Source organism: Acomys minous (genome assembly GCF_964271855.1).
Source record: "Acomys minous genome assembly, chromosome: 1".
Taxonomy (NCBI): Eukaryota; Metazoa; Chordata; class Mammalia; order Rodentia; family Muridae; genus Acomys; species Acomys minous.
In genome coordinates, this window is record NC_140483.1 from 184,595,438 (window position 1) to 184,608,919 (window position 13,482).

The 13,482-nt window shown below is 45.6% G+C and overlaps 1 protein-coding gene across 4 annotated transcripts in view; it reads left to right on the forward strand.

Annotated features, from left to right (window-relative positions):
- FGGY (FGGY carbohydrate kinase domain containing) overlaps positions 1 to 11,748 on the forward strand; it is a 375,878-nt gene extending 364,130 nt beyond the window's left edge. For 3 of the 4 annotated variants that reach the window (XM_084784087.1, XM_084784089.1, XM_084784088.1), the window contains 2 exons: positions 7,235 to 7,296; positions 11,526 to 11,748. In XM_084784087.1, coding sequence (XP_084640213.1) covers positions 7,235 to 7,296; positions 11,526 to 11,607 — 144 coding nt within the window. In that variant the 3' untranslated portion in view covers positions 11,608 to 11,748. The remainder of the gene's footprint in view (positions 1 to 7,234; positions 7,297 to 11,525) is intronic. The other variant, XM_084784093.1, reaches the window with a different exon arrangement.
- The last annotated feature ends 1,734 nt before the right edge of the window (positions 11,749 to 13,482 follow it).

Here is a 13,482-nt window from a genome sequence, read left to right on the forward strand (position 1 = left end):
CTGCCAGGACTGTCTCCGGAGAAGCAGCAGCAGAGGGCTGACTGGTATCTCGGCCTTGACACACTAGGGAAGGGTCAAGTCCATGAATGAGGCCTTTCATGGCTAGCTACAGGGACCCCATTTTTTCCTGCAGAAGCCCTGTGCTTGCTTTCAGAAGTGCCAGTCAAATGTGAGCTTTCATGGGCTATTTACAGCCCTGCCTTAGAGAGAGAGAGAGAAAAGAAGTGATTAAAATGCTATTTTACAAAATATTTTGTTTTTAAAAAGCGTTCATTGTGTGGGCAAAAAGGAAAAAGAAAAGTCACTCTATTCATTGTGCTGTCTAGACTCTCAAACAAAGAGGATAGCGTGCTGCAAATTGAGATTGTCCGGCCCCTACATGCTGACAGAAAGTATGAATTTAGAGCACAACTTCAAATAAGTCCCTTTGAACAGAAATACACTGTGGGGGTAACTATATTTAGCAAGTGTCAGCATTTCCATAATGAATTCGTATTGTTGCACTGTAGTGATTCCCAGATTTACCACAGGCAGAAGATTCATGCGGTTTCACTTTTGTGGTAATTATCTGAAGAAATTGGGACTCTTAGCAGTGCTGTCTGTGATGACAGCAGTGCTGCTCTGTGCATTCTCTGTGCTGTGTCTGGTACCCATAATGTGACCAGCCTTCCAAGAGACGAAGGTGAGCCTGAGCCTTTGGCTGCCTGTGTATAGCCATAACTTAAAACAGTGTAATCCAGAATATGTGTGGCTTAACTACAACACTGAAAACAATACGTGCCACTGTGGAAAAACATCTGATTAGAGAAAAAGAACTACTCATCCTCTTGAACCTATTAACAATTTAATATATTTCATCTGACCTTTATAAAGTTTGCATATGCAATTTGTATTTAGCAAGTTATGTGAAGCAAAAACTTGTATAGAACACTCCACACAATCCTTCGTTCCTTCGTTCCTTCGTTCCTTCCTTCCTTCCTTCCTTCCTTCCTTCCTTTATTTTTTCCCTCTGAGACAGGTTCTCCCCACATTGGATTAGCCTTAACCCCTGGGCATGAGGATTCTGTGTGCCGTAGCTGGGAATACAAGTGCATGCCGTGGTAGCCGGCTACAAAATTCTTGAGATGGATTGAAAACCAGCTTTAGTTTTCATTCATTCATCCCTTTCTTGTAGAGAGAAGCTGATTTTCCTGCCTTGGTTAAGAATTATGATAGTTACCTAAGGAAAAAGTAACATGGGGGTGCAAGTTTTATGAACCTTTAAGTTGGGGTACCCAACCAAAATTCAAGAACTCAAATATCAAGGCATATGTAACAGTAAGTGTGAGCATTTCCCAGTTTCTGCAGCCGGGGTGTGCCACGCACAACAGAGCTCTTTATTCCTCCTCAGTTAGTTCTTCGCCATCATTTCTCTCCATCCTGTGAGGTGGATGAAGGACCCAGAGAGCCGTGTCAGAGATAAGAATCTGGCTCTCTTAGATGGGAGTCGCTAGTTCTTGGTCTCATGCGGCTCTGCTGTAGATGTTTCTGGAGACTCATAAGGCCCTGCTGTAGATGTTTTCGGAGACTCATAAGGCCCTGCTGTAGATGTTTCTGGAGACTCATAAGGCCCTGCTGTAGATGTTTTCGGAGACTCATAAGGCCCTGCTGTAGATGTTTCTGGAGACTCATAAGGCCCTGCTGTAGCTGTTTCTGGATTTCCATGAGGCTCTGCTGTGTTTCTGGAGTCCCAGAAAACTCTGCTGTAGATGTTTCTGGAGAACCATAAGGCTCTGCTGTAGATGTTTCTGGAGACTCATGCGGCTCTGCTGTAGGTGTTTCTGGAGACTCATAAGGCCCTGCTGTAGATATTTCTGGAGTCTCATAAGGCTCTGCTGTGTTTCTGGAGTCCCAGAAAGCTCTGCTGTAGATGTTTCTAGAAACCCATAAGGCTCTGCTGTAGGTGTTTCTGGAGACCATCTATCTCTGAAGACACTTCAACTACAGTATGAGGTGTTAATGCTCCTGGGTCCTGGCAGAGTGGTAATTCTTAATTCCTTATAAGTCTGACGGTACCTTCCAGTGTCCTTATGTGACCACACTGGACAAGAACTAAACCCCCCATGACAGCCTTTTACACCAGCGCCTACTAAAGTCTGGAAGGAATGACCATGTCTTTGAGCGCCTGACAGCAAGGCCCCTCCTCTCTTCTCTACAGAGAATCTGATGCCACCCCTTCCCAGCATGAGCCATTTATAGTCCACTGCATTCTCTATCCTCAGTGCCAGGCACCTAGTGAAGGCCCATTGGCTGGACTTGTGAGGGGGGATCGCAGTAAACTTCTCTGAGAAGCCTGACTCGGTGGGACCTTCCATATGGGTGAGAGCTACCCTTCCACAAACTCTTCAAGGTGGACTGTTTCCAGCTCACTCTGATGTCATCTACCTGCCATCTTAGATCTTAGCAGAAACTTCTATTTTAACATTTTGTTGCACATGTTATCCTTAAGTTCATTCATTCTGCTGACATCCCTGCATGCGTGGGATATGCCAGATGCTGTGTTTGGCAGTGAAAATATTTTTTTTTTTTAGTATAATATCTCATTAACTGAGAACAAGCCAATATTTTATTTTATTTTATTTTTTAATACATTTTTATTAATTTATACATATTACATCTCAGTTGTTAGCCCATCCCATGTATCCTCCCATTCCTCCCTTCCTCCCACTTCCCCCCTACTCCCCTCCCCTCCCCTATGTCTGTGCCTGAGGGGGACCTCCTCCCCCTGAATATGCTCATACGGTATCAAGTCTCTCCTTGGTGACCTATTATCTTTCCTCTGAGTGCCACCAGGCATCTCCGTCCAAGGGACATGTTCAAATATGGGGCACCAGAGTTTGTGTGAAAGTTAGATCTCCTTCTCCACTCAACAGTGGAGAATGTCCATCGGCTAGTCCGGGTAGGGGTTCAAGGTTTTTACTGCCTATTTTTTCCTTGGCTGTTGGCAGTGAAAATAATTTTAACAATTCCTTCCTGAGGGATCTCACAGTCTAGTTGGGAGACTGATATGTTAGCAAAAAAAAAGCATGACACCATGTCACAAATGCTGGGCAGACAGGAAACATGAGTTGCTGTGCGGGCAAATAACTCCATCCAGGGGGCGTGCAGGCAGCAGTGATGACTCAGCAGAACTCTCAGTAGGCTAGGGATCTGACCTAAGTTTTAATTTTAAGTTCCTGGCCCTTTTCTTGGGAACAAAATCAGCCCTTTTTAAATCCTTAAAATCTCCACTGTGAATACTTGTTTCCCAGTAACTTATTTTGGAAACAATCAGAAGTAATGTGAAGAAAAGAAGAGGGAATTCCCTGGTGTCTGCCATCCACTGAACATCTGTTACTGCAGGAAGGAAAATAACATAAGTACCTTCAATAAACTTCCTGGATCCCCTCGTGAAAGCAGTCCTGGAGTGTTGTCTCAGGCCCCTGCAGAAGCAGGGCCAGCATGGCCAAGAGGGGCATGCCCTGGGAGCATCCCCCAGCTTGAGGGAGGTACCAAAGGCAGGGTCTTCTCGGGAGCATTGCAGAGGGAAAGGCAAAACCAAACTAATAAGAAAGCGGCAAAGGTGGGGGTCCCCTCAGAAGCCCGTGCCAAGGGGTGCTGCTAAGGCATTATGCTATTCAACAGCTCTAGTGTAAGAGGGTCATTGGGGGACAGGAGAGAGGGGACAAAGGGGTAGGTGGTAACAGACAGGCAGGCAGAATGGACAAGGACGACAGGGAACAAGAGAGTGAGGAGGAACCGGAACGGGAAAGAATGAACAGGACAGGGAATGAGAGAGAGAAAGGGGGGGGGGGGGCAGGGAGAGAGGGGAGAGGCAGAGAGAGGGAATGGCAAAGGAGAGAGAAAGCGGGGGAGAAAGGAGAGAGAGAGATGCTTTTTCACTGGGCCTCAGTGGGGACCTGAGTTACCACTAGTCCCTGAGGGCAGGCCAGTGGAAATGCCTGATTGCAAGCAAAAGCCAGAATGGATAACAAAGTAGATGGTGGGGATGCTGAAACCATCCCGAAAAGCAAAACTGAGTCTATGACAGAAAATGTCCTGGCAAAATCAGAGATGCACAGGGCTCTTAAAACACCCCAGAGCAGAGCAGCACATGAGGAAGATGCATTTGCTTATGTGCCCTTCACGGATCGACTGCAAACAGCCACCCTCTGGGTTTTTTATTGTGTGCTTCTATGGTCAATAGCTTTTCATCCACTTTAAGATCTTCCCCCTTGTTAAAGCTGCCATTTTCTGCCTGCCATAGGTGTGTTCACTAATACCTCCCACCTCCCAGCTCCCCCCTCCCCCTCCCCTCTGCCCCCTCCTACCTCCCTCCTCCCCAGCATATCTGCTCCTCTGGGGCTGGAAGACCAGAGCACAAGTTCAGAACGTGCATGCTATCTCTGGGGAAGACTCACAAGAGCAACTTGGCTAGAGTGGGAGTTGTGAACTAGCAGACAGAGAGAGCTGTCTGCTTTCCCAGCCTTCGACTGGTGTTTGAAAGGAGCATGCCACAGCACTGGTCATGTTGTCTTTTGACCCCGACAGATGTCTTCCCCAGTCTGTAGCAAACTCCTGGAAAAATGTCCACATCACCTGTTGCTCTGGCCTCTTACCTTGAGCGACCTCCTTGGCATATGGAAGTGTTCCCGTATGCCTCATGAAGATTTCAGGTGCAGGCACAGCCCCTGCTCTGCTGTAGCTCAGCTTTTGGTTAGAGCATACCAGAAGGAAATTAACAACATGTAACTAAATAATCAGTACGTTGGCAAAGATGGGCAGGGGCACACTTGGGTATGCACTGCAGATACACAGAGGTTCTCACACGCTGTACAGCAGGAAGGTTGTGCATTCCGCCACCCCTGTTGCTAGTGTGTGACTTTCTCTAGGACAAAGAGCATGCATCATATTATGTTTATTACACAGGGAATAACTAATTAATATGTGACATAAGTTGTGTCTGCGACCCCAGGATGACTACAGACTTGTTAAGCGTTCAATAGATGTTCTCTGTTTGTTTTGTTTTTCGAGACAGCCTTTCTCTGTGTAGCCTTGGCTGTCCTGGAACTTGCTCTGTAGACCAGGCTGGCTTTGAACTCACAGAGTTCCACCTGCTTCTGCCTCCTGAGTGCTGGGATTAAAGGCGTGTGTTACTACCCAGCTTCAATAACTGTTTTTAAGGCACAGCCTTTTCTGTCAAGGTTCGTTTGTTTGTTTTGACTGTTCCACAGTTGAGTCTGTTGGATACCAAGGTAAGACTGGATCTGTGCTACCAAACTTCTTCATGGAGTAGAAACCTTGTAAATGACCTAAGGGAAGTGCATTCTAATTGCAATGTTCCTGCCTGTCACAAGCTTGTCTTTGGGTTTTTGTTTGTTTATTTGTTTGTTTTGGTTTTGGTTTTGGTTGTTTTGTTTTGTGGTTTGAGATTGCAATAGAATTATAGCATTTCTCCCTTTCCTTTTCTCCCTCAAAACTTTCGCATATATTTCTCCCCATTCTCCCTCAAAACCATGACTACTTATTAGTTGTTATTGCACATATAGGTATATATATGTATGTAATATATATATGTATGTCATGTATATGTATATATACATATATATATATATATATGTCATGAGTACAACCTGTCATAAGTCTCATATAAGGTCACTTGTATTATGTTGTCACAGATGGTAGTTTGGTCCTGGACGACTAACTGGTGTGCTCTTTCTGGGAGGAAGACCATATCCCCTCCCCGCCCCAGCTTTATTCAGTTGCCTGTAGCTCTTTTTGTATAGTGTTCAGACCTCATGGGCTTTTCCCTGTCCTGTTTGGCATGTTCGCTGATGTCATCCTTGTTCAGATGACATTTGAGCAGTCACATTGGTGAAAGTTTGTGGATATATCTTCTGATGTTACTAGGAGACACCATCTCAGAAGAAACTCCCCAGTCCTCTGGCTCTCCCAATCTCCCCACACCCACATTTTTAACAATGCTCCCTATGGCTTAGGTAAAGGAATGTTTTATAAATGGATTCCCTGCAACTGGACTCCACAAGTCAGCAGTTTGATTGGTTATAGTTTTCTGTAGCGGTCTCTGTCGCAAAGAGAAGTTTCCTTGATGAAGGTGAGACTGCATTTATCTGAGGATATATGGACCTGTGTTTATGGATTGTTGGTAGGAATATGGTGGTTCAGTAAATCAGTTGTATATTCTCCTCCGATACCCATGACTTCCCTAGCACTGAGTTTCCCTATCTAGGTTCCCAGGAAGTTTCCGCCTTGTTGAGCAGGTCTTAGTTCCAACTAGAGATCTGTTGGTTACCACCAGAATGCGTGTGCCACTACTGCACCCTCAGGCTGTCGAGCAGCAGTGCTGGCTGTTGGTGTGGTTCACAGGCATCTTAGCTGGGTAGGACAGTGGCTGCCTCCCTCCCTTGGAAGCCTGCATGGTGCCTTTTGGTTAGTCCCAGCTCTCAGGTCTCCGGGCAGTCTCTCAAAGGTGCATGAGACTTTCTGCAATAGGCACGTACCTTCCACCTCCGAGAGGTGACCAAGGACAGCAATGACCTGTCTGTTCCAGGAGTTACCTGAACAAACTCAAATGAGGGCTTAATTGTGTCTGGTACTGAGTTTTTTTTGTTTGTTTGCTTTTTGGTTTTTGTTTTGTTGTTGTTGTTGTTGTTGTTTTAGTTTCTAGTTTTTAGTTCTGTTTGTTAGGTGGTCTTTGGCTCTTGGAGGGAACACCATCAGTCCAGATGACAAAAGTTTATTAAAATTATATATGTACTATAGGGTTTTGTTTTTAAGTAAATACTCAGTAGTATGGTATCTTGTGGGTTTTTCAGACACCTTAAATGTTATTTTACTTACTTCCCCGCTCCTTCTGTATTTATCTCCTCCTTCCCTCTCTCTAAAGAGCCCCCAAGGCCTGCTTCTCTGACCGGCTCACTTACATCCTGCTCCTGCTCTCTGTTGCTCCCTGATGCCCATGTCCTGGCAGTGCTTCTGTTTTACGGTCCTGCTGTCCGTAGTTCTCACAGGCTCTGCACTCATATCTGAAGACGTGGAACTAGAGGCCTCCAATCAGGGGGGACAAGGGGCGTTTGTCTTGCTGGGCCTTCAGTGCCCCACTCAGAGTGAGCTTTTCTGGTTCCGTCCATTTCCTGCGGAAGTTCATGATCCTGTTCTTCTTTACTCAGCGTTTTTTGTTGTTTCCCGTTACCAGGAGGCGATGGCACGAATGAGCAAAGTGGGCAAGGTTGTGTTCCCGAGACACGAGGATAAAAAGTAAGTTTGCCCTTCGGTGCAAAGCCGCTGGGGAGTGCGGGCGTGAGAGGAGGTTCAGCTGTTGATCTGAGACGGGCCTTGGCACAGCCCTTGCACTCTTCTCACTTAGCGCACTGGTTCTCAACCTTCCCAACGCTGCGGCCCCGTAACACAGCTCCTCGTGCTGTGGTGACTCCCTCCAACCATAAAATTGCTTTTGTTGCTACTTCCTAACTGCAATTGTGCTCCTATTAGGAATTGTAGTATAAATATTTTGGGAGATGGTTTGCCAATGGGGTCATGACCCACAGATTGAGAACCATTGACTTAGAGGTTGAAAGAAATTCTTCTCAAGGAGAGAACTTTGGTTTGCCAAGATCCAGAGCTAAGCTGGCTAGAGCTGGGGTCACATGCAAGCTTCCAAACTCTCAGACCAGTGCTGGCACCCTGAATCATAGGGAGAAAACCTCTTTTTCTCTGTTCTAAAGTATGAGGATCTGTTATATTCACAGCAAAGGATCAGGTGGCATTTTCCTACCCTTTGTATATTTCTTGGCATGGAAGGCTAGAAAATGCCCATACTTAAATGCCAAACCAACAAAAATATTTATTGTATGTATGTATGTATGTATGTATGTATGTATGTATGTATTGAGTCCTTGCTGTATTTAAAGCATATCCTGAGCTCTGGGCAGGATGCAGAGAGCAATGAGTCTCTACCTGATTCATACACAGAGATGATTTCAATCATATGAATGAATCTTTCTGTCGCACTACCAGCAGGTAACAGCATCGCCCAAAGAAGAAATAACTAGGACCCTACAAGGATAAAGGAAAGCTATTGGGAGAAGACTGACTCTCACCTAACTATAAACGTTTAAAGGGAATTTCCAGACAGGGCAAGGTAGAGAAAACACAGAGGAAATAACATATGCAGAGGACAGACTTTTACATACAGCCCATAATTTCAGAACACAAAGATGAGCTGCTGTAGTGAGGCAGGCAGAGGTCGGCTCATCAAGCCCTTGGTGGTCACGCCAAAGACTTTTCTGGGGTCAGAACTGAATTTTAAGCAATGCTGAGACCTGCTCAAATGGAGATTTTGGAAAGTTCAGTCAAACAGGATCGATTCTTGAGGGCTAAGACTAGAAGTCGGGAGGCTACATCAAAGGCTCTTGGAGCAGCCCACGTTAGCAGCCAGGATCACTATAAAGTCATTTGTAATGAGTCTGAAGATGAAGGCGCAGGCAGAAGAAAGCACGTACGACTTAAGGGGAAAATCTTAACACGTCACTGAACAAAGATTCGTATTGCAGAGTTTGAAATGCCCACCAAAAGAGAAATCCAGTTTCGTCAGGCTGCTCAAGCCGCTCCACTCTGCCTCGCTCCAAGGAGCAGTAGGCTCTGTACGGGGAACTCAGCCCAGTACACTGAGACTCCCCTCCCAGTGCCCAGAGAGGCTGGGGTGTGTCCGCCTGAGGGCGCCTGAAACACCCATGTGTTTGACACGAGAAACAGATTGTACCTCTACACATCTCTTTCGTGACCCTCTCAAGACTTTTCAGGGAAATGTTTTTAAGTGCTTTCGGTAAAAATCCATGTGTTTCCTTTGAAAAGCCTGGCGTCTTGAAGGTAGCCAGCAGGCTTTCCCTGAGGCAGACACACAGTGCTGTGCCGCCATCTGCAGACAGCGCAGAGATTGCAGCTGGAAAGCCGGAGCCTATTTCCTCTTCCTGTCTGTTGGCTTCAGATCTCACTACCTTTTTCTTGGTCCTGAGCCACACAAAAGCAGTTGCTCGAATCGAGGGGAACTTAGAAGACAACTCAGCTGGCAGGATGTGTGTGAACTTAGTGTCTAACTCAGTAACTGCAGTTCAATAAGAACATGTTTACGATGAGTCCAAATATTTCAGCCTTAAAGGGTGAATCTTGGTGTTTCATGTTAAGTGAAAAAGACATTTGCAAAAGGACAAGTGGTAAGGAATAAATGAATCCAGTGAAAGGATTTCAGTAAAGTTGTTACCCCTAAAAACTATCAGGTGTGCGAGAGGGGCTGCTTCTGGGAGTTCAGAGATTCCAAAGTTAGCAGTCAATGGCATTTCCACAGAAGAGTAGCATGACCTTATATTGTCATAGAATATCATTGGAAGCAGAATGTTGTTTCTAAGGATCATTCTATGTGGGGGTCTGTGTGTCCATCCTATCCATCCTGTGCCCGGTGACCTTCCGGTGTCATTTGAGCATCCCTGTCCTATCTCCTAATAAAACCTTCGATGAGCACAAGCCCAACTGTGTGGCGCCTGCGCCGCCACGGTACCGAGTCGAGGGCAAGGAACTGTGAATTTAACTCATGCACACACAGACACACAGACACACACACACACACACACACACACACACACACACAGAATAACACAGCGGGTCCTTCGTGCTAAGAGAGCAGTTGAATGCTGTAGAGTGGGATTTAGCAGTATCTCACGATCATAGATTGGGTATAATATCAGAGTAGGAATTATTTCAAAGCAATAACTTGTACTCATGGTATTTATTATGAGTCATTTGTTGTTCTAATGCTCTTCATACATTGCTCAATCCTCACAGACTTTCTGCAATATATCCTATAAATATCTCTGTGTACAGGTGAGGAAATCTATGCACAAACGGGTTATGTAGCATGCCCAAGGTTACACACCTAGGCACGGACTATGCTAGGATTCAAATCCTGGCCTCAAATACCTTCTTGGCTGCGACTTTGGCCCCATCACAGCTCCTACATTACCAGACTAGACTGCTTAATGTATCAATGTGGAACAAGTAAAAAAAAAAAACCTCTGTGTATACCCAAAGCTTCTCTTACAACCTTCTCCACCTCAATGTACAAAAGCAAACATCCCTTATAAAAAAAGTCAAAGCACCCCAGAGCCTACCAAATAATGACGAATTGGATTCATCCACCGCACTGAAGAGGGTAAGGACAGAGTTTTGAGACTTCAGGTTTGATGGTCTATACTGTTGCTAGCCTTTCGGGATAGTGATGCCCAGGCAGCTTGGGGCTGATTCACAGCCAACTGTAGTTCTAACAAGTCTCACCTGAAGAGTCAGATGGAGTTGGCAGGTGAGCAAGGTTACTACCAGACACCTGAGGGTGGGGCCAGGTGCAGCAGGAAGATGCTGGTCTCATTTCTAGGTTTACCTTAGTTTAACTGCTAGAAAAGGTAAACCGCTGGCTAAGGCTGTGTGCCAAAGACACTGATATGTGGAAACTGCAAGACGGATTAAAACGCCCAGTCTTGCACCTAGCCAGGCTGTGGCTTTGACCTGTGCCTAGTCACACCAGAAGTATTCATTTAAGCTTGAACTCAGAAGGGGCCCATGTTAGGCCTGAGCCTTTCACTGTGTGCGGTGGAGGCTCAGAAGTCATTCCTTTGACTCCCAGCTCTGTTACTCTAGAAGCTATAGCCCTTCAGATGCACCTTACTGAGAAAGCCTACATCTCAAACATCTACACAGAATAAATATGAGGCATGCTAACCCGCTGCTCAGGGTGCTGCACACGCTTACAACCTGGGAGATTTCAGCCTGACCATAACAGACACATCCCGTCCCTCTACATGAGAGGGGACGCCATATGATGGTTTTGTTTTGAGAATATTTTTTATCTTATAAACAAACTTTTATTAGAATATAGATTCATTTGCATATTTCTTATTGATGCCTTCATGGTATAGTAACAGAATTGAGGAGTTGGGTGAGAGATTATTTCTTACAGCATTTAGAATATCTGTTATTTGAACCCTTACAGAAAAAGTATCTTTCTGAATGATAGAGTTATTTCTTCTTCAGTAAATATTTGATAAATCTCAATTATAGCATAAATATCAGTCTAAGTCTATAAGGCAACTAAGACATTTTGTATGTTCTTAAGAAGGGACCAGTAAGGTTATATTTCAGAATCTCAGCAACAAGCAGATGCATCTTTCAGAGGATTTAGTTAAATATATTTTAGAAAATGAATCATATATGGAGTTTTTCCTTTTTTCTTTTTTTAATATATTTTATTAATTTATTCATATTACATCTAAATTGTTATCCCATCCCTTGTATCCTCCCATTGCTCCCTCCCTCCCATTTTCCCCTTACTCCCCTCCCCTATGACTGTGCCTGAGGGGGACTTCCTCCCCCTGTATATGCTCATAGGGTATCAAGTCTCTTCTTGGTATTTAACATGTTCCTTTTTTTTTACTCCACAGATATTATGACAGGAAATATCAAGTGTTTCTGAAGATGCTTGAGCACCAGAGAGAGTATGCAGCAATCATGACTGGAACCTGAACAGCGTTTGTGGGTGCCGATCCATAAAGACTCCACGTCACTCGTTAGGGGGGTCTGTGTGTCCATCCTGTGCCCAGTGACCTTCCGGTCTCATTTGAGCGTTCCTGTCCTATCTCCTAATAAAAACTTCGATGAACACAAGCCCAACTGGACTAGCTGTGCCTGTGTCCAGATGCTGCAGTTATTTACTGGCCGCTTCCTAGGGTGCTTCCGTGGCAGCAGCAGCTTCTATGAGATTGGGCTGTCCTGTAAGATCGGACCTTGGAGAACGATCCAGCCTGTGGAGACTTGCTCGCTCTTTCCTCCGTGTTAGCTGTTGAATCAGACGCGCGCTGCTTTACGTGGCATACGCTGATGCGGATTCTGTGTAAGTTCTGGAATTGGCTCCTTCTGCACTTCAGGGTCAGATGCTTCACGTAATTGCAGGATCATCATTTTGAAGCCATCATATTAAAGACAGAGTATGCAGGGGTCATCCATGGATCCTGAAGGAAAATTTGATAAATTTGTATAAACGGCCTTTAAAATGTTATCTCACAGATGGCTGGTTATAGGGAAAAGGCATAAAAAAAGTGTTAACTATCCAAGTAAGTCCGGTGCCATCACACCGTCTCTGTTGACTTCAGATCGCCAGCTGTGCACCACGTGCCTACAGATGTGGTATGCTGACAAAGGAACCGCATTGTTCTTTCTGGGAATGAGTAGTCCAAATTTAATGGTTAGAAAGCCTCAGACAGACCTCAAAGGGAGCACACTCCATTTCCAGAGCTATATTATTCAAAATTGTCTATCATGGAGATGAGGTTTAAGAAAAGTTTCCAAATTAAGAAATTTAAGAAACACCGTAGTTAAATGGCTTTTGAAGGAAAACTAGTTGTTTGGATACTAATAGTAAACACACAGGGAGGCATACACGTGTGTGCATACACACACAGACACTGAGGGAGGCATACACACGTGTGTGCACACACACACAGACACTGAGGGAGGCATACACACGTGTGCACACACACAGACACTGAGTGAAGCATACACGTGTGTGTGCACATATACACAGACAGTGAGGGAGGCATACACATGTGTGCACACAGACACTGAGGGAGGCAGGCATACACATGTGTGCACACACACATAGACACTGAGGGAGGCATACACTCGTGTGCGCGCACACCCAGACACTGAGGGTGGCATACACGTGTGTGTACACACACACACAGACACTGAGGGAGGCATACACATGTGCGCACACACACACGGACACTGAGGGAGGCATACACACACAGACACTGAGGGAGGCATACACGTGTGTGCATACACACACAGACACTGAGGGAGGCATACATATGTGTGCACACACACACGGACACTGAAGGAGGCATACACGTGTGTGCATACACACACGGACACTGAGGGAGGCATACACGTGTGTGCATCCACACAGACACTGAGGGAGGCATACACGTGTGTGCACACACACAGACACTGAGGGAGGCATACACATGTGTGTGCACACACACAGACACTGAAGGAGGCATACACACGTGTGCACACACACAGACACTGAGGGAGGCATACACATGTGTGTGCACACACACAGACACTGAAGGAGGCATACACACATGTGCACACACACAGACACTGAGGGAGGCATACACATGTGTGCACACACACAGACACTGAGGGAGGCATACACGTGTGTGCATACACACACAGACACTGAGGGAGGCATACACATGTGTGTGCACACACACAGACACTGAAGGAGGCATACACACGTGTGCACACACACAGACACTGAGGGAGGCATACACATGTGTGTGCACACACACAGACACTGAAGGAGGCATACACACATGTGCACACACACAGACACTG